This window comes from Protopterus annectens, chromosome 14.part0 (assembly GCF_019279795.1).
Source record: "Protopterus annectens isolate FY-2018-M chromosome 14.part0, PAN1.0, whole genome shotgun sequence".
NCBI lineage: Eukaryota > Metazoa > Chordata > Ceratodontiformes > Protopteridae > Protopterus > Protopterus annectens.
Genome location: NC_056748.1, coordinates 370186513 through 370213129, shown reverse-complemented (window position 1 = coordinate 370213129; position 26617 = coordinate 370186513). Strand labels below are relative to the sequence as shown.

At 42.7% G+C, this 26617-nt stretch overlaps 1 protein-coding gene across 4 annotated transcripts in view; it reads left to right on the top strand.

Moving 5' to 3' along the window:
- NDST2 (N-deacetylase and N-sulfotransferase 2) overlaps positions 1–26617 on the top strand; it is a 1311836-nt gene that overhangs the window by 968493 nt on the left and 316726 nt on the right. For all 4 annotated transcript variants that reach the window (XM_044056100.1, XM_044056101.1, XM_044056099.1 and 1 more), the window contains one exon: positions 25498–25680. In XM_044056100.1, coding sequence (XP_043912035.1) covers positions 25498–25680 — 183 coding nt within the window. The remainder of the gene's footprint in view (positions 1–25497; positions 25681–26617) is intronic.

The window sequence follows — 26617 nt, the reverse complement described above, 5'->3', positions numbered from 1 at the left end:
TCTGAACCTGTCTCCTCTGATTACTCCACGGATGGATCTGATTTGTCAGACCATCAGGAAGGGGCCTATTCTTCTTATGAGGATTCAGATGCTGAAGATTCTATCCTTTCGGCCTCCCCTCCTGAAGAATTTTCCTTTGGGGAGACCTTGCACACTCTGTGAGGGAACACTTTCAATGGCAGGGTCAGGATTTTTCTGATTCTAGAAAAAGACTAAGGACTTTTTTACATTTGCCCCAGCATAGGCCCTTAGCCATACCACCAGTGCTAACTGTAATTGACGATGTGTATAATGATGTTAGTTCTGCACCTGATTCTCTTCCTCCGGCCCCTGCCAAACCTGACAGATATTACAGGGTCCCGGATTCTCACTTCCACCTGTATAAAGCCCATGCTGCAGATCCAGAAACTATTTCACAGGGCCCAAAAGGTGTTGCAGCTGCCACTGCCAAAAATCCCCTACCCTCTGAAAGAGAGTCTAGAGCATTAGAGAGATGGGGTAAAAAGGTTTATACATCTGCTACTCTTTCTGCCAGGGCATTAAACTGTCAATTCCATATGATACAGTACCAAGAATATTTGTTAGATCAGCTGAATAAGAAGCTTTCTTCTCCTGAACCTTTAGACCGTAAATCCCTTCAGGATTTGGTACACAACTCTCAGCAGGTCAGTAATCATGTCTTAAAATGTGGCTATGATGCACTGGAGGCTTCATTTAGATCAGCTATGACTGGGGCAGTAATTCGTAGGCATGCCTGGCTAAAAGAGCAATCCCTGCCAGACCATGTCAAGGCTAAGCTCCTAGATGCTCCAATGGAGAAACAAAGTTTATTTGGCTCCCCTGCACAGGAGATTCTAAAGAAAGTGGAAGAAAAAGCAAAATCTGTGCAAACAGTAAAGGAATTTCTACAGGTCCAACCTCCGAGGTTCAGCAGAAACTGGCCTTCCAAGAATTGGTCCTTTCCAGAAACCTCCAGAGCACAGAGGGGCAGGAATAGACGCCCTCGAGGCAGAACTCAATCAAAGGGTGCCTATAGGGGCCGTCAGTGGCAGCCTGCCAACCAGAGGACTAGTGCCACAGCTGCAACTACAACCACTAGCACAGGACAGACACAATGACTTGACTCTGATTCCGCCTACCAGGGAACAACTGGAAGCTCCCTTGGGCGGAAAGCTGGCTTTATTCTCAAAAAACTGGCATTGCATTACAAAGGACACATGGACATTGCAAACAATAGACAAAGGATACAGGTTTCACTTCCACACTTTACCAAAAAGGAGCGGAATGCCAAACCTACCACCAAATCAGAAGCCAGAGGCTTTAAGACAAATCAAAAATTTACTTCAGATGAAAGCGATAGAAAGGGTACCATCTATGGAACAAGGCCAAGGATTTTACTCCAGACTATTCCTTGTACCAAGAAAAGAAAACCAATGGAGGCCTATTCTTGACTTGTCCGCACTGAACACATATCTCATTGTACCAAAATTCAAAATGCTGACCCTACAGCAACTTCTTCCCATGTTGGGCAAGGAGTCTTGGCTGGTGACTCTAGATCTCAAGGAGGCATACCTGCACGTCCCTATCCGACCAGATTGCAGAAGACACCTCAGATTTCTTGCAGGATCAGAGCATTATCAATTCTCAGCATTACCCTTTGGCTTATCTACTGCCCAGAGTATTCACGAAATGCCTGGCATCAGTAATTGCACATTGCAGACTTCAGGGAATTCAAATCTACCCATACCTGGACGACTGCCTAATACAAGCGGACAACAAGACAAAATTGATAAAGGATTTGGCCTATGTCATACACCTGCTACAGGCCTTGGGATACACAGTCAACATCCAAAAGTCAAGACTAGTGCCATCCCAAAGGATAACCTTTTTGGGTGCGGATCTGGACACAATAACTCAGATGGCTTTTCTCACAGAAGAAAAACAAAAACAACTTCCAGATTATTTCATGACTTTGACAAGACAAACTCAGCTTACTGCAAGGAAAGTCCTGCAGGCCCTAGGTTTCATGGCATCCTGCATAATCTTGATCCCACATGCCAGGCTACATATGAGGAAATTACAATGGTACCTAAGGTATGTATGGTCTCAACACAGACACAGTCTAGAAACCATGATACCAATCATTCCATGCCTTCAAAAGGAATTCCTGTAGTGGGCTCAGGCCTGCCAGTCCAACAGAGGGTTGCCTTTCAAGAAACCAAAACCAAGGCAGACCATCACCACGGACGCCTCAGACCTAGGATGGGGAGCACACATGGAGGACAAATGTATCCAAGGCCTATGGCCTCAAGGACAGCTAAACTTGCACATAAACCAAAAGGAGATGCTGGCAGTGAAGCATGCAATCGAGGCATTCAAACCATTCCTCCAGCAAGGACATCTGCTGATAAGGACAGGCAACACCACGGTCATGTGGTACATAAACAAACAGGGAGGCACGCATTCCTACCCTCTATGCCGGATGGCAATGGATCTGTGGAACCTAGGCCTGAATCTCAATATCCAGCTGCAGGCCATATTTGTACCAGGAAAAGAGAATTCACTTGCAGACAGCTTAAGCAGGACTACCACGGATGCTTACGAATGGATGCTGCATCCAGACATCTTCAAACTCATAACAAAGAAATGGGGATTGCCAGAGATAGATCTGTTCGCCTCCCCTCTCAACCACCAACTGAAGAAATTCTGCTCAAGGACATACCACCCACAAGCCCGGAGGGTGGACTCTCTCTCTTTCAGCTGGAATGCCCTAATAGTGTATGCATTCCCACCTCTCCCATTGATGTACAAGGTTCTACTGAAGATCAGGGAGGAACAGCCAAAGGTGATACTAATAGCTCTGAACTGGCCAAGACAACACTGGCATCCGCTACTGAAAAGCATGTCTCAGGCGAACTCATGGCCTCTACCCCTATGGCCTCTTCTTCTAACGCAGAACAATTTCAAGACCCTGCATCCAAACTTGAAAACACTGCAACTAACTGCCTGGAAAATTGCTTAAAACCAAACCAAACTGTCTTATCTCAGCGGGTCAAGGACATTATCCTGGAGGCTCGCAGACCCTCCACAAGGAAGACATACTCAGCTAAATGGAAGAGATTCCTCATTTGGAGCACATCAAAGGGCACAGATGTCACAGTGGCAAACCTAGCACACATCCTAGAATACTTAGCAGAATTGTTCCACAATGGCCTGTCTTACTCTTCCATTAAGATTCATGCTTCAGCAATTTCAGCAGAATACAATATGGATCCTCCTATCTTCTCTCACCCTCTACTCAGACAATTTTTGAGAGGGATCAAAAATGTTAAACCTCCAAGGAGACCCCTTCTACCTGCATGGGATCTCAATTTTGTGCTGGAAAAATTGACACTACCTCCTTTTGAACCAGCAGCATCAGCAGACTTACAGTTTTTATCTTGGAAAACTGCTTTCCTTCTGGCAATCACTTCAGCAAGAAGAGTATCCGAGCTACAGGCATTAATGGCAGTGCAGCCTTTCCTTATTTTTCACCAGGATAGAGTGTCTCTGAGAACCAATCCTACTTTCATGCCAAAGGTGGTATCCAGGGTATCCTTGAACCAAGCCATTCATTTGCCTACGTTCTTCCCTAACCCACAGAACAAAGGAGAAAAACTCTTGCACACCTTGGATATACACAGACAACTACGCTACTATCTGGACAGAACTAAAACCAGCAGAAAAACTGACCAACTTTTTGTAGCCTATGCAACTGGGGTGCAAGGAAAAGCAATTTCCAAGCAGACAATTTCAAAATGGATAGGAAATTGCATTCGCTTTTGCTACTCTTTTCATGGAAAGACAGCTCCTGAAAATATCAGGCCTCATTCCACAAGGGCCACAGCCACCACTACAGCTTTCCTCAAGGGGTGGCTACCAAGGACATTTTAGAAGCTGCTACTTGGAGCTCCGTGCATACATTTGCCAAGCATTATAATCTACCTTTATACTCCAGATCCCGAGCAGGCTTTGCAACTGCAGTTTTACACCATCCTTATCTTAGTACCTCCTCCCCCAGTTTGGCTATGGTATTCTACCCATATGTTATGACTGCAGATGCATCCTTGAAGGACATAGTACAGTTTTGTACCTACCATAAATGTAGATATCCGATAGGTATGCATCTGCAGTCAGGATTACCCACCCTCCTTCCCCTCTGTGGTATTCCTAGGGTGCTTACCCCTCTTTCAGCTAGCTGGGGGAATCTATTATGGTGTATTTGTTTGTTTGTATATATGTGTGTATATATATATATATATATATATATATATTTTTTTTTTTTTTTTTTTTTTGCTACTGTTTGGAACATTCTACATTTATCCAAATTTAGCCTTCCTAGAGGGCACCTGGCATCTGGGGCAAGAAACACTGAGGAAAATGGCGTCGGCTGATGCCTTTATACCCCAGAAGCTCTGACGTCGGGGAAAGTGCGACATCAGCAGAGGCCAGACCCAGACTTTGGAATCCGGCCCACCGAAGGGCTGCCTGAGGCAGGACAACCCATATGTTATGACTGCAGATGCATACCTATCGGACATCTACATTTATGGTAGGTACAAAACTGTACTTTCTTGGCTGTGGAGAGTGTGGTTATTTCCTGTGCAGCCGTGATTACTGGAACTTTGCATTCTTCCGGTATAGAGATGGACTCTTTTTAGGGGGTGGGGGTGGGGGGGTAAAGTTAGCATTGAACCTATCTGCCAGGATGCTGGCAATGTCAGTTTGGGTCTGTATATTTAGTGCCATTGTGCTGTAACTCAGAGCAGATCTGAGTGTTGCCATTGAGATTTTTGACATAGCTATAGAATGATTTGTGGTTGTCTTTAGAATCAGTGGCGATTTTGTTTTCGGAACTAGCTTTGGAGGATTTTATCAGGGATCGCAGCTTCTTACTGAGGCTGACCAGGGAGCTCCTCCACTAATGGGATTTTACACTCTTTTGCAACAGTTTCTTCCTTCTGTTGTACAGTTTGTTTATGGCAGGGGACCACCAGATTGGCTTCCGTTTTTTGGAGGATAGCGTCTTGGTTCTGTTTGGGATAGCACAATCCATGCACTTGTGTAAGTGCTTATAAAGTGCAATTGTGTAGGATTCAGTAGTCGTAACTGTATTGTCCATCTGCATGGGTGTCATGAAGTTCGCCACTTCTGTCTTAAGAAGCATGAAGTTGGCTTTGGAGAAATTTTTTACCGTGGTTTCCTTAATGGGGAGTGGGGGCAGGATGTGGATATCTAGGGTAATTAGCTTATGGTCGGATCGGACCAATGAGGCGTTGACTTCAGGTGTGGAACACCAGTCACTCATGTTGGTAATGACTAGATCTAGGATATTGTTGCCCCTGGTGGGGGTGTGGATAAGTTGATCCAAGGCATTGGAGTTTATGAATTCCAGAATGCGTTGAGTGAAGGAGTTGGTACATGAGTAGTTTTCCCAGTTAATGGTGGGTAGTTGAAGTCGTCCATTATTAGGGTGTTTGGTTGAGCCCTAATATTTTCCAGTACATCAAGAAAAGAGGAGTGGGAATCCTGGGGCATGGTGGGGGATCAGTAGCAAACTACAATTTGGATGTAATGCTGAAGGTGCCCTGTTGTTAACCGTTCTTATGTCATAAAGGTATGTAATTGGAATGTATAGTAATTAAGGGCTGATTTATGTTAGTAATATTGCACAGGCTGCTGTTTTTGATGGTCATGCCTACTGAATCTGGTGGATTTCTTTAAGAAAGTCACAAAGGTAATGTATGATTGTAAAACAGTGCATCCTGCCTACCTCGACCTGACCCAGGTATTTGACACATTTCCCCACTCAGGTATTCTAAATAAACTCTCAAACTGGGCATAACTCCCTCTGTTGCCAGACAGATAGCCAATTGGCTGACCGACAGGACACGTGATTGAAGTGGATGAATCCACATCCATCAAGAGGTGAGTTACTAATGGTGTGCCACAGGCCTAGAACCAATCCTGCTTGGAATAAACTTTTCTGAAGTCAAGGCTAATGTGGAAGGCCTCTGGATGACAAAGTTTGCTGGGGGCAGTCATTGAATTCCCCAACAATATAGATATCATTCAGGAGGGTGTAAATCAGACAAATGACTGGTGCCAGAGGCCTAAAACTAAATGAGGAAAAATACATTATCATACCCTTTTGGAAGTCAAATACCCCTGCAAATTACAACATCAATAGCGCACCCAGAAGAGTAGACTCAGAGGTGAGAGATCTAGCTACATAGATGGATAGTAGCCTGAACTTTGACCTCCATGTTTCCACAGTGGTGAGAAAAACCTTTTTATGTGGCACAACATAAAGTAAAGGTGTGGCATCCAGACTCAAGAAAATTATAGTCCCGCTGTACTCAGCCCTCATTAGACCAGTAGTAGAGTACGATGTGCCATTTGATATGTACCTGACTAGGCACTTACAGCAGCTGGAGTGACCTCAGAGATTCCTCACAAAAAAAATATAGAGTATAAACAACATGAACTGTGTGGATAGACTAAAAGCCCTATCCCTTTACTCTGCCTCCTACCGACTATTAAGGGGTGACCTATGCCTGACCTACAAGATGCTCACAAATCCAGCCCTGATGAAACTGCTGCACATCCGCAAGTTGAACATCGTGAGGGTCAACCTGATCTAGGGATCTAAACTTGGTTAGTGACTCAAACAAGAGATGTGGAGAGACCGATGTGTGTCTCAAAGATTACTCCTCCTTTGGAACAGGCCTCCTGTTCCCATTAAGTAGAACCCTTCTCTGGCCTCTTCAAACACAGTTTGCATCACTGGATGGGGAATCACAAATTCACACCCAGGGTAGTGCCTGTGTCCCTTATGGACAATGGTAATCTGTAATACAGTCAATGCACAGGCACATATCCATGCCATCCTCTTGCCCCTAGGGGCCATATATTGGGAAAAATCAGGTTACATTGGCCAGGCTTGTAAGGACCCTTAAGCTGTTAGCCTAGTAATCGCCTGTAAATCTATGGAACACACAGTAAATATGGGCTGACTTCTGTTAGTAATCTTGCACAGGCTGCTGTTTTTGATAATTTAGTTTCTTGCATTCCTGTGTTAGGCAGGGCGTACCTTCTGAATGATCTCTGTTTATTCCCTCGGGGTTTGTTCTGTAGCTAAGCAGACAAATTGATTTCGCTGTTATCTGAATGCACTAGGGGGTGCACATTGTATGTTACTAGCACTGACTTGTACTGTGATACTGGTAGACTCCCTTCTTCTCACCTTGTTCCCTATCTACTCAGGCATTCATCTTGACTTAGCTGAGTATGACCACTGTTGTTGTATGACATTTGTATAGTAACTAATGACTTGTTGCACCACCTGTAAGACAGAACATTCCGTTGATACTGTCTTACCTAATAGTACTGAATGTACAGGTGTTTGTGTGCGTGCATACGTGCGCGCACATACATGCGTTTGTTTACCTTTGCTTGATGATGAAAGTTTACAACATAGCTGTAATTATGTACAGGTGTTTGTGTGCATGCATACATGCGCGCACATGCATGTGTTTGTTTACCTTTGCTTGATGATGAAAGTTTACAACATAGCTGTAATTTTAAGTTGTTAACGAAAGGACCAGCTGTCTTAAGCATTGTCAGTGCAGTAGATTATTCAAATGCCATCTATTATACATGACAGTATATGACTGTTGGCAGAGAGTCTTGGAACACACTATGACTTTTAACTTAAATTTCACCCTGCACCGTTAAATGGGTTTATTGAAAGCTCCTAAAGTTGAGGGAGAGGCTAAACTCATTTCATACTTTTCCTTGTCTTGATGTGCCATTACAAAAAAACATAGATTTACTGTATTGTTATGATTTGTTTGAGACAAGGTCTGCAGCAGTCCTAGTGAACATATGTGGGAATAATACAGTGAAGGAGGAACTGCATATATTAGTGCACTGTTAAGCTGCTCTGCATGATTAAGCCTAAGGAGACAATATTTTTGCAGCCTGATGATGATTCTGTGGTAATGAATTTGAGGTTAAACCTTAAGCCATTTGATTTAGTACCAGCCTTATTCTGTGTTCATGTTTACAATGTCTATGGTTAGCAGAGGTAACTTTTCAGGGCTACATATACCATTTCTGAGTAAGCAGTCTGGCAGTTTAGCTCAGAGGATAAAGTCTGTGAGTTGCCTAATGAGCCTCTTCCTGTAGTCCATGGTTTGAATCCATCAGTCTCCTATATGACTTTGAGCAAATCGTTTAACCCATCAGTGTTCCCCATTTGTCCCTGATTAGAGGTTTCTGTTTCATAGGTCTACACATTTCAATGAATAAATTGAAACAGTGACACAACTAAGCTACCAAGCAAGGATAGAACCTTGTCATTGTGCAGCCCTTAATATAACTTTACTGAGTAACTAGTTTCAACAGCTTTAAAATCCAATGTTTTCTTGCAGGTTTAATAAAATATATTGTTATGGTTAAAACAGACTGATGTGTACTTAGGGTACACACGAACCCCTGAACTTTGACTTCTTGCATATTTAAATAATTGTCATGAGTTTAGAGGCAAACCAGGTTGCTTCAGGAGTATCACGTGGCTTGTTTCGATGATCAGAGTCCTTGGTCATTTACAAATTTAAGTGTAGTCGGCCAATAAGAGACATAAAATAATGTTCTTTAGACTTTGAGAAAATCCCAGCAAAGTTACCTGTGATACTATCATAATGTTGGCCAGTGTTAAGGCAGTATAGAAGCAAGTGCAGAACTTAAGCATTTGCTTAAAATGCAGATTTATGATTGATTTAAAAATCAAGCTTTGTTAGTTAAAACTTTTTTTATTTAGTTAATGCTTTCCAGGAATGCACTGTAGGAACCATGCAATGTAATGCACATACAAATTGTGTAAATAACTTTAACCTTTTTTTAAACATTCTTTTTAAATTATCAGTTAAGACATTGCATACATGTTTTCTTTCTTTATACCAGCTCTCATTTAGTCCAGCATTACCTAAATTGCTCAATTCCCACTTTTCCTTAAACCTCACTTCTCCTCTTGAACATTATTTTGCATGAATTGTTTCCACAAATTCCATTTATTTTTATGTACTTTGCTTCTTCCCTTTTATAAAGGGCCCATTTCCATTCTCTGTTTTTACAAGTTGTAGTACTTCCAAAGACAGTTGTTTTAGATTTTGATTTTCATTTTTCTAGTACTGTAATTGTTTTTTGCCAGCCAGCAGCATTTAACGTAACAAGACCTTACTGTATTTAGGCAGTTCAGTTCCTGTATCCCAGCTCAAAAGAGTAATTTCTTTAGTTACAGCCATTTGATTCCCAAATATTTCTGACAGTGCATTCTGTAGGAAATTTTTAAACTCTGCCAGCTCATTACACCCCTCTCATACCTTCAACATTTGCTATCTACCTGAGGAAAAAAAATCTTTGAAGTTTGCTTGGGTATAAAAGTACCTATGCAAATACTTCTATGCAAAAATCCTAAACCTTCTGTAATTTGCTGTATACTTGGTAGCAATACTTATGTCCTCCCGTTGTTCCTTTCAAATTGATTTTCCAGTCTGCTTCCCAGTCTATCTAAGACCCCCCCCCCCCCCATGGATTCTTATATTTGTCTTGCAGTGTTTTATATGCAGTACTAGTCATCTCTCTAGCCTATATTCTGGTATCAATCCCTGATAGGGGGGACGGCAGACTCTAACTTACAGTCCAAACTTGTTTTTGGTCTCATCCCACTCTATTAACTTTACTTCTCTTATTTTCTCCCAATACCTTAGTTCCTTTGCCAGTTTTCTCTAGTAAATTTCAGCCCCCTCTTTTCCAATTTTCTGTACCCCTGCATGCAGTCATTTATATTGGTAACATTTCCTTTCTCCATTTCCATGTTGGTTTAGTTCTTAGAATGCTTTCTGCAACTTTATAAGTATAATATTTTGTATGGTCATTATTGCCCTCAAGGATCTGCATCCAAAACCCTACTCTCTCCTTATTTCTTGAACCCCCCCCCCTCATCATCATCCCTTTTGATTAATAACCTTTTGCTTGTGTTGTGTATATGAACCTTAACTGTAGCTCTAAAATATCCCTTCATATCAGGTAATCCTAAAACAGCTTGTTCTATTGGGAAGATCACCTTATCCCACTTGACTCTTGCCCTCTCCCCCTCCTAGATACATTCCTTCGACTCTTTATTAGTGATGGTCCATAGCTGATGTCCTTCAAGGATGCATCTGCAGTCTTTACAAATGGGTTGTCCTGTCGTCAGGCAGCCCTTCGGTCGGCCGGATTCCAAAGTCTGGGTCTGGCTTTGGCTGGTGTCGCACTTCACCCGACGTCATTGCGGCAGTTATTCGGGTATAAAGGCATCAGCCGACGCCATTTTCCTCAGTCTTTCTTGCTGCGTGGCGCCCGAAGCAGAAGCTGTTCGCAAGTGCCGGTCGGTCAGATCCAGAGATTACTACTACCGAATACTACTTCGAAGACTTCTATAAAGCTAAGTACCCCGTTGGGGACTCTTTCTTGCCTCAGCCGATGTCAGAGAAAGTTAATAACTGTTTATCTTGTGGGAAACAAATACCTCATAAAGATTTCCACTCCTATTGCATACATTGTTTAGGCCCAGACCACGACGTAGCAGCTTGTCTAGCCTGTGCTTCTTTTAACCGACGGACGCTTAGACGTCGGTCGGACTTTGCTGAACAGATTTTCGGCTCCGATTTTGCCTACATTATGCCGTCGGATCCTCCGACTACGCAAATAACCAAAAAACGCAAAGAAAAGGACCGACACTCGCGGTCCGCGGTTTCGGCCGAAACCGCGGTTAAGCAAACCACGAGTGTCTCGGTTTCGGCCGAAACCGAGCAAGCGGTTCTTTCTTCAGCCGATAACATGCCTTCTACCGAGGCCTCTTCTAACCTGGTAGAAACGGCTTCTGAAATCCAACCTTCTGTTGCGGTTTCACAGGATTTATCAGACACCATTCCCCTGGATATTTCAACCCCTGCACGTGGAGCTGCTAGGCCTCCTCCAGCTATGTCTATTAAGGCCTTTGCCAGGGCTAAAGCAGCCAAAGCATCAAAACCTGTGCCTGCCAAGCCCCCTCTCACGGGCCCAGCACCAGCTCCCATATGCTTTCTTTGGCTGAGGATCTCATCTCTTTAATTGTGGAGCCCAGCCTCATCCAGACAGGGCCTCTCCCTCCTCCAGAAAAGAGGCCTAGAGCAGAGCCCCTGAGCCAGTATCCACAGATGATTCCTCTGATGACTCAGAACATACAGACCCTCCTGAGGCTTCTTATTCTCCTTACGAAGACTCTGATGCTGAGGAGTCCATCCCTTCAGCCTCTCCTCCTGAGGAATTTTCCTTTGGGGAAACCTTGCATGCTATGAGGGAACAATTTCAGTGGCAGGGCCAAGATTTCTCAGACTCTAGAAAAAGGCTTAGGACCTTTCTACATTTGCCACAGCATAGGCCTTTAGCTATACCTCCAGTTCTTTCTGTTGCTGATGATGCATTTAATGATGCTTGCACTGCTCCTGATTCTTTACCTCCGGCTCCTGCTAAGCCCGATAGGTACTACAGGGTCCCGGACACTCATTACCACTTATATAAGGCTCCTTTTGCAGATCCAGAGACTATCTCCCAGGGTCCTAAAGCTGTAGCAGCTACTTCTTCTAAAAACCCCCTCCCCTCTGAAAGGGAATCCAGGTCCTTAAGAGAGATGGGGTAAAAAAGTTTACACCTCTGCTACCTTGTCAGCTAGAGCTTTGAACTGCCAATTTCATATGATTCAATATCAAGAGTTTATGCTTGACCAGTTGACTAAAAAGCTGTCCTCTGAAGAATCTTTAGATAAAAAGTATGTTCAAGAAATGGTACATAACATACAGCAGGTTAGTAACCATTCTTTAAAATGTGGCTATGATGCACTGGAGGCTTCCTTTAGATCAGCCATGACTGGCACAGTTATCAGGAGGCATGCATGGTTGAAAGAACAGGCATTACCAGACCATGTCAAATCTAAGCTTTTGGATGCACCTATGGACTAGGTCAATTTATTTGGTTCCACTGCACAGCAGGTACTAAAAAAGATGGAAGAGAAAGCAAAATCTGTGCAAACAGTGAAAAATTTCTTACAAGTTCAACCTCCAAGGTTTAGCAGGAACTGGCCCTCCAAGAATTGGTCCTTTCCGGACTCCTCTAAGGCACAAAGAGGCAGGAATAGGCGCTCTAGAGGCAGAAACCAATCCAGGGGTGCCTACAGGGGTCGCCAGTGGCAGGGTAACAACCAACGAGGCACGGATACAGCCACCACCACTACAACAACTCAATCACAGTGACTTGGCGGTGGCACCGCCTACCAGGGAACAACTAGAAGCACCCTTAGGCGGAAAGCTAACCTTATTTTCAAGAAACTGGCACTGCATTACAAGAGAAAAATGGATTTTGCAAACTATAGACCAAGGTTACAGGTTCCATTTCCATACTCTACCGGGAAAGAGAGGAATGCCAAACCTACCACCTACTCAAAGGACAGAAGCTCTAAAACAAATATCTCAATTATTAAGAATGAGAGCTGTGGAAAAGGTACCATCTATGGAGCAAGGAAAGGGATTTTACTCCAGACTCTTCCTGGTACCAAGAAAAGAAAACAAATGGAAGCCTATTCTAGACCTGTCCGCTTTAAACACATTCCTCATTGTTCCAAAATTCAAAATGCTGACCCTACAGCAGCTTCTTCCCATGCTGGGCAAGGAGTCTTGGCTGGTAACTCTAGATCTCAAGGAGGCATACCTGCACGTCCCCATAAGACCAATTTGCAGAAGATACCTCAGATTTCTTGCAGGATCAGAGCATTATCAATTCTCAGCATTGCCCTTTGGCTTATCTACTGCGCCCAGAGTGTTCACAAAATGCCTGGCATCAGTAATCGCTCATTGCAGACTTCAGGGATTCAAATCTATCCCTACCTGGACGACTGCCTGATACAAGCGGACAACAAAAACAAACTAACAGAAGACTTACAAAGAGTCATCTACCTGCTGCAAGCCCTGGGATATACAGTCAATACAAAAAAGTCAAGGCTGATTCCATCCCAAAGAATAACCTTTCTGGGTGCAGAACTGGACACATCAAAACAAATGGCATTTCTAACTGCAGAAAAGAAAGAGCAACTTCCTCTCTACTTCTTGGCATTAACAAAGCAGAACCATCTAACTGCAAGAAAAGTGCTACAAGCTCTAGGCTTCATGGCATCCTGCATAATACTGGTCCCTCATGCCAGGCTGCATATGAGAAAGCTACAGTGGTACCTAAAGAATTTGTGGTCCCAGCACAAGCACAGCCTAGAAACCAAAATTCCAATGATCCCATGCCTGAAGCAAGAGTTCCTATGGTGGGCTCAGGCCTGCCAATCAAACGGAGGATTGCCCTTCTGCAAAAGTCAACCAAGACGAACCATCACGACAGATGCCTCAGACCTCGGTTGGGGGGGCACATATACTGGGCAAGTGCATTCAAGGCCTATGGACTCAAGACCAGCTGCATCTGCACATAAATCTAAAAGAAATGATGGCAGTAAAATTGGCAATCCAGGCATTCAGACCTTTTCTCCAAGAAGGCCAGTTGATGATAAGGACAGACAACACCACAGTTATGTGGTACATCAACAAACAGGGAGGCACACACTCATACCCTCTATGCCGGCTGGCACTGGACCTATGGGATGTGGCTCTGAGCTACAACATTCAGTTACAGGCAATTTATGTACCAGGGAAGGAAAACATTCTAGCAGACATATTAAGCAGAACTACAACAGATGCCCACGAATGGATGCTGCATCCGGACATCTTCAAAACCATCACAAGAGAATGGGGATTACCACAAATAGACTTGTTTGCATCCCCATTCAATCACCAGTTGAAGAAATTCTGCACAAGCACTTACCACCCACTTGCTTGGAAGGTGGACTCCCTATTCTTCAGTTGGAAAGACCTAACAGCATACGCATTCCCACCACTTCCTTTGATGCACAAGGTGCTTCTGAAGATCAAAGAGGAACGTCCGAGGATCATTCTGATAGCCCCAGACTGACCAAGACAACATTGGTATCCACTGCTGAGGAGCATGTCCCGGGAACAAATATGGACACTGCCCCTGATCCCATTACTGCTAACACAGAACAACTACAACATCCTGCATCCAAACCTAAAAACTCTGCAGCTAACTGCCTGGAACATTACATAACAGCAATTAACCCAAATTTTTCCCAAAGGGTTAAAGACATAATCCTGGAGGCTCGTAGACCTTCAACAAGAAAGAATTATGCAGCAAAATGGAAAAGATATCTCATCTGGAGTACTGCAAAGGGGCAAGATGTGACACTGGTGAACATAGCCAACATCCTGGAGTACTTGGCGGAGCTCTTCCATACAGGCCTGTCCTATTCTTCCATCAATATACATGCATCAGCTATTTCAGCAGAATACAGCTTGGATCCTCCTGTCTTCTCGCATCCTCTGCTCAGACAGTTTCTGAGAGGAATTAAAAATGTAAAACCTCCCAGGAAACCTCCATTGCCAGCATGGGACTTGAACTTTGTGCTAGAAAAACTGACTCTTCCTCCTTTCGAACCAGCAGCAACAGCAGAATTACAATACTTATCCTGGAAGACTGCTTTCCTGCTGGCAATAACTTCAGCAAGAAGGGTCTCTGAACTACAGGCATTAATGGCAGTGCAACCCTTCCTGATCTTCCATCAAGATAGAGTGTCCATGAGAACAAATCCTACATTTATGCCTAAAGTGGTATCCAGAGTCTCTTTAAATCAGGCTATCCACCTTCCTACATTCTTCCCCAACCCACAGAACAGGGGAGAAAGGCTCTTACATACCTTGGATGTACACAGACAATTACGCTACTACCTGGACAGGACAAAAAACAATAGAAAAACTGACCAGCTTCTGGTAGCATATGCAACAGGAAAGGAAGGAAAACCAATTTCTAAACAGACAATCTCCAAATGGATAGGAAATTGCATTAGATTTTGTTACTCCTACCATGGAAAGAAAACTCCAGAGAACATCAGGCCTCACTCCACAAGGGCTACGGCCACTACCACAGCTTTCTTACGAGGAGTGGCTACCAAGGACATTATAGAGGCTGCTACTTGGACCTCCGTGCATACATTTGCCAAGCATTATAACTTACCTCTATACTCTAGATCCCGTGCTGGTTTTGCCACTGCTGTTTTGCAAGGGATCCTAACTACACCATAATCTCTTCTCATTTCCTCGTCCCCTAGTTTAGCTATGGTATTCTACCCATTTGTAAAGACTGCAGATGCATCCTTGAAGGACATAGTACAGTTTTGTACCTACCATAAATGTAGATGTCCGAGAGGAATGCATCTGCAGTCAGGATTACCCACCCTCCTTCCCCTCTGAGGTACTCCTAGGGTATTTGCCAATCTTCAGCTAGCTTGGGGGGATCTATTATGGTGTATTTGTTTGTATATATGTACATACATGCTTATTTTGTGTGTTTGCTCTCTACTATTTGGAAACTTTGGCATTTATCCAAATTTAGCCATCCAAGAGGGCACCTGGCATCTGGGGCAAGAAACACTGAGGAAAATGGCGTCGGCTGATGCCTTTATACCCGAATAACTGCCACAATGACGTCGGGTGAAGTGCGACACCAGCCGAAGCCAGACCCAGACTTTGGAATCCGACCAACCGAAGGGCTGCCTGACGACAGGACAACCCATTTGTAAAGACTGCAGATGCATTCCTCTCGGACATCTACATTTATGGTAGGTACAAAACTGTACTCTCCTCTTGTTGATTAAAAATATGCCTAATCTGTATATAAAACTAAAGGGACAAAAAACATTTTCACTGCTTGTTTCTTTCCGTATCCATAAACAAGAGCTTCCAGTTTCTCAGTTTTTGTATTATCTTTTGTTTAGTCTCCTCCCACATATCCTTAGTTACCATAATAGAAGTCTTTTTAATCCATACTCCTAAATAGTTAAACTTATTTTGTCCCCATAAATATGGTTATGGCTGAACCCACCCATGTGTGGGTACATAATTTACTACTGTAGCCTTGGATTTATATTCACTAATTTTATTTCTTGAAAAGGTTTGAAACTGTCTCAAAATGTTCTACAACACTGAAATGTTCTTTTCTGGATTTATCAAGTACAAAATAATATAGTCTGCAAATAAAGGCAACTTTTCTTGATTACCTCATCAGTTATATCCTAGATTTTCTGAGTCCCTTGTTTTCTTTGCCAGAGTCTGTACATATAAAACAGATAAAAGGGAAATAGGACACCTCTGCCTGATTCTTCTCTTCAAAACTTATCATTGAAGAAGCCTCCCTCTTTAATTCTTGCCTCCAATCCGTCGTATATCCTCCTAATTGACCTTATTGTTTTATCAGGGAATGAAAATGCTTCCATTGCCCTGCTCATAAAATCCCAGCTTACTCTGTTGAATGCTTTCTGTGCATCAAGACCCACCAACAGCAGCAGTGTTTTCTTTCATTCTTCTTTCCCCTGGATCCTTAATAACTTGAATCTTATGTACAGTCAGAATTAAGATCATAAAATGTTTCTGTATACAGACTGCTACTTTTGTTAGTCACTTTGTGGACTCTTTCTTCCAGTGTGTGTTTGTAGACTCCTTAACTGCATCTACACATGTTAAAATTTAATTCTGCATTCTTTTTTGTGCTCGATGCATGTGCTGTATGTTTTTTCAAATTATAAGTTTACATTTAATTTTATTTACAGTGCTGGCGATTGACAGCTGATTGCATGTAAGGCAGTGTTCATCTGTTTGTCTTTTTTCCCTAAATTATTTTGTTAGGTTCATACTAGACTGTTGCTTAGGTAGATCATTTGTATCCTAGCCTCAAGATCCCAGTTCACCACTACCCTTCAACAAGAGTCGTTAATAATTTCCTATTTTAATTATGTATTTCAGAATCTAAAAATGTATGTCAGGATTTATAGAAAGGTATTTAACTGTTAAACCAATCAAAGATGTCTTCAGACATGTTCTGCACCCTACAGTTTAATACATAGAATTATGATTAGGTCAGCGATCATAACCTGCTTATTATGTGTTAAAGACATGGACGCCAAGAATTTCCCCTCAAGTGCGAAGCTCAAGAGGTGTCTATTAGCATCCATGTTGAGAACACACAATACAGGGTTATGATCAGTGACACAATCTTAATTCTTTGTAGTGCATGGAGCTTTATCTGCTCCACGTACTACTAGTTAAAGGGGAAAAATCGCTATGTGTTTTTGTGGCTTTCTGTCAGAGAGTTAAAGTTACCTCCATATCTCTTAACTGTCTAGATTTTTGCAGGATTTAGATTATTGCTTCATATTTTTGGTCCGTTTCTTATAAATATGTTTTCAGACAAGCCACTGAGGCTTGAAGTCGCTAAATAAATGACATACATTCGAGTTTCAACATCTGCATTCTTCAGGTTATGCAGACAAACACATATTCTGCTATTCTAACAACTTTATTTTAATTTTTTTTTCTTTTTACAGAAAGTTAGGGGCATGTTAAGGATATACACATCAGGCAGAAACAAATGTTTTGTTCTGCCACTGTCATTTGCTAGTCAGTACAGTTAGATTTTACTGCTTAGTGTGGGATCCAACTTTAATGAGTTAAGTAGGGGGTGCTTACCATTTGTTATGGTGTTATTTTGGTGTTTAACTGGTTTGTCTTTTTCCAAATATTGGAGCTTAATCAGCGAGCTCAGTGCACTACATATTTATTAAATGTTGCATGTATTTGGGGCACATTATAGTGCTCTTATTACCTTTGTTTTGTAAGTAAAACAATGCGTAATGTAATATGTACTTTCACTGCCCGACGGTCTCCAAGCTATTGCCTTGTATTTATTTGTATGTTCATGGATTATTTATTAATTATTTACCAGTATCATTTTGAACAATATTCAGAAAAAATGCTCCATAATCCTTATGTAGGACCTTGAAACAGATAGAGTGGGTAATGTCGGTAAAGTTTATCTGAAAGTGAATTTTAACAAATGAGAATTCCAGAATGCATCAGTAATGTACAGAGTGAGCCCAGTAAAAAGCAAAAGCACCTACTTCACATCAAGGAAACTGCAGTGGTACAGCGGTAGCGTTGTTGCCTCACAGCAAGAGGTTCTCCTGTTCGATTCTCGGCGGGAGTGTCTTCTGTGTAGAGTCAGCATTTCCTCCCCGCGGTCGAGTGGCCTCCGAAAGACATACGTAAATGGGCGTGCCTTCGCTAAAGGTTGGGCGTCAGGCTGGCAACTCTGCACCATAGAAATCTACTGCCAATCATTAGCAGTCCGGAGCTCCGCTGTGGCGACCCCTAACTGGGAAAAGCCGAAAAAAAGACAAACTACAACCTACTTCACATCAAGAAATCATGTCATCTAAAACAAAAAAATGAAAAAAATGATGTCATAGTGAAACACATTTCAAAAAAAGATCTTTTTTACTCACTAAGCCACTATTTCTTGCAAACTGATACTAGTGACAAACGTAAATAGACCACAGTCCAACACAGCTAAAACAACCTCAGACTGAACATATGGTAAAATATCAAAAAACGGCTGTGCTATGACTAAAATACCCTTTAGTCCAGCTTGTATAATATTTCTATCCTGTTAAAGCTGCAGGGACATGTTATATTTTAGAGATGGCTTATTTTAGCATACAAGTCCAGGAGTCAAATATGCAGACTGTTTTGCTTTAAAATATACCCTACAGCAGCAAAAAGACATCTGTTGTCGGCCAGTATACAAAAGACGTTTCACCATTGTAGGATACGTGGCTGCAGTTGTACATAGGGCGTAAAATGGATGTACATGTGTACCATCCTCAGAACTTTTCTACCGCCATTCAGAAAGTCTGCTACCAAACGTCGGTCTTGTAGTTTCCAACTTCAAAGTAGTAGTTTTCTCAGGTAAGTGCCCAGTTGGGGAATTTTTTTTCTTTGTTCCTTTTTGTTACATCATCCAGGAAGAGCAAGTGCCAGTGTGGAAAACGAATTCCTCATAAGGACAGCGAACCCCAGTGTTTCTTTTGCCTAGGCCCCATAGGTCATGTAGTATTTGCCAGTCATTTGTTCCAAAAACCCTTAGAAGCAGGCTTAATTCCCTAGCCTTGTATTTGGAAAACCAATATCTGAATCTTTTAATTAAATGTGTGGAGGGTGCCCCGGGGTCCAATACTGAGCCTCTGAAGCATAAGCCATAAAAAAAAGCTAGGCCTACGCCTTCGGCTGCACCTCAGCCATCCAACGTCCCTCCAAAGATGCTGATCGACCCAGAGGTACATGGGATCTCTGGCTCGGAGTCACAGGTTGAACCCAGTTCTGAGGTCGCCTTGCTTTCAGCTGCGAGCATGTTGCTAGAGATTGAGCAGACGTCCGACTTGGATGTCGAGGGGGAACCAAGCCTTAAATGCATTAAGGACACTAGAGGGTTAGATGTCAGCTCTGCATCTGAAATTCTGGAGTCTGCACCGTCTGATACTAGGCCAATGTCCAGTCGTCCTACTCTTCAAAAATAGTGTCTCCAGCTAAGAAAAAGCAAAATTCAAAGCATGTATCTGCTTCTAAAGAGAGGCCCCTTCTGAATGACAGGCCTTTTCCCAAAACATTTTCCGGGCCTACATGGCTCTTAAACAGATTTCAGCAGTTCTTCCTCCTTCCCCAAGCCCTCAGCTCTCCCAGAAAAGGGTTAGGGATCCTGAATCATCAGAGGATTCATCTTCTGAAGAAGAGGAATCCTTAGATTACGCAACCCATATATCCTCTCCTTTAGAATATGTTTCACCAGAAGAGGTGTCTGTAGGTGCCTAGTCCTCCATGGAAGAAATTTCCTTTGGGGAGACCATTTTGAAAATAGGAGAGCACTTTAAATGGGATACCACCCAAATTTCAAACATTCAGAACAGATACTAGCAATTTCTACAAATGGATTTACCTAGTTCTTCTACAGTTCCACTATCCATCCAGCCTTCTTGGATGCATTTCACAATATCTCTCAAAATCCGGACTCTTAGGCCCCAGCCCCTAAGAAGCTACATCTCTTTTATAAAGTCCCTGAGGATTGTAGTTTCCTTTTCAAATCTCCTGCAGCAGACTCAGCAGTTATCTCGGTTGCTACTGACAATCCCTCCAGGATGCTGCCTTCTACCTTCCCTTTTCCCTCGGACAAGGAAAGTAGACCCTTGGAAAGATTAGCTAAAAAAACCTACACTTCAGCAGCTTTAACTTTCAGGGCTACAGACTTCGCATGACTAAATATTCTCTAGAATTATTGTCACAGGCTACTGCTGCCATTTCAGACCTCCCTGAGTCCAAGGGTAAAACCTTAGCCCTGTCCTGTTTGGGAACCTCCTTGCAAGTGGCAAGCATTCCATAAAATGCAGCTATGATGTTGCTGAGGCCTGTGCCAGGGCAGCTGCAGCTGCAGCTGGGTCTGTGCTTAGAAGGTTTTCGTGGCTGAGACTGCACCCACTTCAGGATGATTTTAAATCCAAACTGATGGATGGCCCCCCGTAGTAAATCTTCTCTGTTTGGCCCCACTGCTGCATCACTTTTCAAGTCCCTACAAGAAAAGACCAAGAAATTCAAGGAGTTAAAATATCTCCTAATTTCACCAGTGGCAAGAATCCATTGGAACTTCCCTTCAAAACCTGTCTTTGTCCATAGCCACTCCCACTACCAGAGCAGTAAGTCTTTTAGGGGAGGAAAGAGACATCGGAGGACCAGGGCTTCTCAGAACACTCTTCAATAAAAGCAGCCATTTCCTGACAGAGCAGGGAGTCTGTGACTACCCTGCTTCTGTCCCTCCCCCCTCTCCCTCCTCCTCTCAAAAACTCTTGAGTGTGAGAAGGCACTAACAAAGACAGCTGGGTCTTTTCAGTCGTAGGAAATGGATATTTTATGGTTTAACTATCCACCTTTTTGGGGTATCCCTCAACCTCTCAGAGATCAGCTACATCTCTTCACAGACCTCATTTCAGACCTCTACTTACAGGGCTACATTCAAAAAGTCCCTAGCAATTCCAAGAGTGAAGAATTCTATTCAAGGCTGTTCCTGGTGCCCAGAAAGGATGACCCCTGGAGGCCAATTCTGGACTTGTCCCACCTCAACACATTCTTAAAAGGTCTCTTTCTTCAGAATGCTTACTCTCCACACCACTTTTCCCTCTGCTCCTCCCTCAGGGTTTCATGGCATCTCTGGACATAAAAGATGCCTGTCTGCACATCCCTGTGCACACAAATTTCAGGAAATATCTGCATTTTTCTGTGGGTTCCTGGCATTTATAATTCTGTGCATTGCCCGTTGGCCCCTCTACCACTCCCAAGATTTTTCACCAAATGCTTGGCTCCGGTCATTGCCCATTGCAGACTACTAGAAATCCAGATATTTCCATACCTGGATGAACTACTCCTACAGGTTCGGAGCCCACAGATCCTGCAACACAATATCCAAACCACCATTCCCCTACTGGGAAACCTGGGGTTCACTAAAAAGTACAAAAAAAATCTACCCCATCTCCAACCCAACACCACATCTTCCTTGGATGTAGAATTCAGGCAGACATATTAAGAGTATCTTTACCCCCACAAAAAGCAGAGGGTCTTCACACTTTTTTCCTGTCCTTCTGCCTTTATGCCACATCACAGCCAGGGAATTCCCCAGGGTACTAGGGTTCATGGTCTGTACCATCTCCATGGTGCCTTTGGCAACACTGTCTATGTGAGGAAACTCCAGTGGTTCCTCAGATCTGTCTGGACCCAACATTCACATCCTCTAGTAGTCTCAACAGGTAAGCCTAAATCCAGGACTATCTGTCCACCCTATGGACCCAGTCCAAAAAATTTACACAGATGCCTCGGACATGGGCTGGGAGCCCAGCCATGGGAAAATACACTGTCCAAGGAAAGTGGTCCCCCTCCCAGAAAAGGAAACACCTCACCGTAAGGGAAATGAGAACATTGCTCCTGGCCCCTCAAACCTTCAGACCAGTTTTTGCCCAGGCCCATTGAAGTTGTTCACAGACATGACTATGTTCTGGTATGTGAACAAGCAAGGGGAACCGCATCTTACCTCCTTCACAGGTTGGCCGTACTAGTATGGGACTTCCTGGTAAAACACAACATGACCATTCAGGTTATTTACATCCCCTCCAAAAGAAACCTTGTGGCAGACTCACTGAGCAGATCCTGGACTCAATGCCACAAATGGATGCTTCACAGGAATCTGTTCTGGACATAGTCAACCAATGGGGTACTCCGAAAGTAGACCTGTTTGGCTCCCCTTTGAACAGACAACTTCCAAGATTTTGTGCCAGAGTCCCAAGTCCTGTGGCTTGGAAAGTGGATGCCCTCTCTTTCTCATGGAAGGGGATGCCTCTCTATGCATTCCCTCCTGTCCCCTGATACCAAACGTCCTGCTCAAAATCAGCAGGGCCAACCAAAAATCGTGCTGGTAACTCTTTTTTTGGCCAAGACCGCACTGATTTCTTCTTCTCCTTCAACTAGCCCATGGCCATCACTACAAGTTACCCCACACAGTGGACCTTCTCACACAAAACAAAGGATGCCTAGTTCACCCCCATCTATCAACTCTTCAGTTGACTTTGTGGGTGATAAGGTTCTAATTCCTTTCATACACCTTTTTTTCTGAAGACATGCTCAGGGTTTTGCAGAACGACAGAAAACCTAACATTAGAAAATCATATGTTTTCAAATGGAAAAGATTTTCATTATGGTGTTAATCTAAGGATCAAAATCCATTAACCATGGAAATTCCAGTGATTTTATCCTACTTGTGTGAGTTGCTCAATGCTGGCTTGTCTTCTCAGTCAAAGCACATATGTCAGCCATAGCTGCATGTCTGCCCTTATCTCCCCCTCTTGTCTCAAAGTGTGAGGTGAAAGCAGTTCCTTAAAGGTGTCCGCCACATCAGACCTCCCAGGAAACCTGTCCCTCCTTCCTGGGACCTCAACTTTGTACTAGAGAAATTGACTGTGCCCCCCTTTGAACCAGTAGTGTCTGCATCTCTCAAGCATTGCACCTGGAAAACAGTCTTGCTGGTTGTCTTCACCTCAGCTCGAAGGGTGTCAGAACTCCAAGCCCTAATGGCTGTTCCCCCTTTCTAGTCTTCATAAGGATAGGGTGTCTCTTTGGACTAACCCATCCTTCAGGCCAAAAATGGTTAACAAAGTCTGTCTCAACCAATCTATCCAACTCCCCACCTTCTTTCCCACCCACAAAACTGCAGTGAGGGGATCCTACACTCCTTGGATGTTCACAGACAACTGAGGTACTACCTGGACAAGGCTAAACCCTTCAGGAAATCTCTCTTCATTAATTTCCATCCCAGGGCAGTCTGTCTCTAAAACAATCTCCTGTTGTTACACTAACCATGGATGGACTCTTTCCTCCCCTGTTAAGGCCTACTCTGCCAGAGCCATGGCTTCTTCTAAGGCCTTCTTCAAGGGTCTAGGTAACACTGCCATTCTTGAAGCAGCCATCTGGTCTACCATTCACACCTTCACCAAACATTACAAACTGGATTCTATCTCCAAATCCAGAACTGATTTTGCCAGAGCCATCCTCCATGACTTCATTGAAACCACCTCTACTCCAGTCTTTTCCCTTCCCTTCCCTATTGAGCTTTGGCACTCTCGCTCAAGTGAAGAATACTGCAGCAAGTGAACAGAAGGACATACAAAAGTTGTGTAAAATCTTACCATAACCATAGATGTACTTCTGTTCATCTAATGCAGTATTCTATCCCCCCCACCTTCACCTTTGGACTCTTGTCTTTCCTGGATACACACATATCACTTTAGCTTTAGTTAGCCTTTCCTCCTGGGACATGAATTTCTGAGGATGGTACATGCGCACATCCATTTTATGGCCTACGTATGACTGCAGCCTACGCCAGATGTACCATGTACCCTACAGTGGTGAAAAGTCTTTTGTATACTGGCTGACGTCAGGGTGCTATCTGGTGGAGATAGCCCTCAAGTAAAGAATACTGAAACAGTGAAGAGAAGGGCATCTATGGTTGTGGTAGGATTTTACATGACTTTTCTTTCCCCATGATGTCACACCTCATCAGAGCATGGCCATCACTCAGACAGCCATAAGAGGTATCTGTACTTCCCTAAGGGTCTATATTACGTTGTTGAACTTTTAAAAGTTTGAACACCATATGTTCGAACTTTAAAAGTTCGAAAACGTAATAAAAAAAAAACACAAAAAACTTACCTGAATGTTGTAAGCCTAGGGAGCAAGCCCCCCTGCATCCCCCACGTGGGGGGCTGTGCCCCACCAACACCAACCACTACTTAAATATACCAACTCCAAGATCACACATGAAAGCACATTTGGGAACAATACATACAAAATAATGCCAAGGCAGATGACTAAAATAAGTAGGCTGATAAGAACTGAAAAGTATACGAGTATGTTGTAATGTACAAGTATAAAAGAATAGAGTTATGTTGGATATTGTATGTCTAATGCAGGTGTACAATAATGGAAAAGGGTGTGATTTTTTTTTTATCGTTGTTAATGTATGTAAACTCGTGTTGTAATTGAGTAATGCAATTAATAAAGTTGCTTAAAAAAGAATATTGACGCTGAGGAACAGCTAGCCATTGTTGATGGCTGAATAACTGATAAATCATTGACCACAGAAAGCATATTAAATGCCCAAAAAATGAGTAGAAAATGGAGTACACTGAAAATGAGTAGAGAGTGTTAGTTGACATTTTTTTTAAGTTACATGTTGGTTAGATACATCTTGCCAAGTTAAGTATTTTATGTCATGAAGTTTCTGGAAAAACTGGTAGCTTAAGGTGTTAGGTTCCTTTACTGATCCACTTAAGTTTGTGATTTTTTTTAAGTTGGACAGTGGTAATCTTTGAAGAGGGTGATGTGTGAGCACACCCAAGTTACAGATTTCACCTTGAGTGGTTCATATTTCCTGAAGCATAAAAGGTATCATTGTGCCTGCATTGGTTATGTGACCTGTATTTTTCTTGAATGATTAATATTCTTGGATGCTGCTTCCTTCCCAAGTAGGAAACCTGACACTTTATGCTTTATAGTGGCTGATATCAAAGCAAGGATGTTTTTCTAGGTTACTTTCAGTAGAAAGTAAAGCTTGTAAACAGGTCTGTTGTTCATAGAGATCCACAAAAGGTTGGGGACAAGGCACAAGTCTTATCAGTTACTAAACTTACTTTGTGTATTTCTATTAGGAGACATGTAAAGTAAGTAGTTCTGTGCCTTTAAATAAACCTGTAGTAAGTGATCAGAGGTCAATGGTAATGACTTTCCCTTACTTTTTACTTCATTTTCCATTCCACTTCTCTTACTGTTTGTACCTTTTTATTTCTAGATTAGCATCTTCATGACACACTTGTCCAACTATGGGAATAACCGCCTGGGACTGTATACATTTGAAAGCCTTGTGAAGTTTGTACAATGTTGGACCAACTTGAAGCTGCAGACTCTACCTCCTGTGAGGCTGGCGGAGAGGTATTTTGAAATCTTCCCAGAAGAAAAGGATCCCCTCTGGCAGGTGAGAGACTAACTGCATCATATTCTGGGAGATTTAATGCTACTGCAGTCCCTTTCTGTAGCCCAGTGCAGAAATGTTCATAGGTTTGATTGTTAGGCTTATGACCTACTGGCTGGCCTTCAAGAGGTTTGACTGCAGTAACTTTTTGTTAATATTTTCTACTTCTCATTTACATATCATAGGTTCATAGGTAAGTTATAGGCTAGCTGCCCTTGCAGGTCATTGTAAGCCTAGATAAATTTCTATTTTTGTGTCAAAATGACCTATCCAATTTGGTTGTAGAGTGGCGTTACCAATCCCACGGTCAATACTTATATATTACCCCTAGTAAGAATAGCTGGGATCATGCCGTAGATAATTTGAGCGAACCCTTGCATGGGATAAAGTATTTAGAACCTGCATCGGTCCATTAGTAGTACTTTTCCTTTCCTTTAAAATTACTCTTACTGTGGCATTTCTTCCCGAGTCAACCTTGTATTTAGCAATTGTAGCAGGCAGATTGTTAATATGTCTATTGTCCCAAGGCTTCCAAACTTCAGTGGTGATTTCATTCGTTCTGGATGACTTTCTTGCTGCTTGCTTCTTAACCATGTCTTTTAATCAACTTTCTTTGTCCTACATTCATATAACAGCTTTGCATGTTGCTGTAGATATTCCCACACTTAAGATTAATATCCATCCACTTATATTACATTTCTAGAACTATTGAGAGTGCATCTGAAGAACTTGGGTAATAAGTTTTGTCTCCCTCACAATCACTTCTTTACTTACCTCATATTTTATAAAGGTTGTTCTTTCTGCTTTTTGATGTTTTAGCCTTGTAGCTAATGCCCTCATAGCTCTGATGGAGTTTGCAAAACAAAGCACTTTTGCTCTCATCTTCTTTTAACTTAATTTGTTTTAATGATATGCCTTAGATGTCCCTCTTTTATTTGCT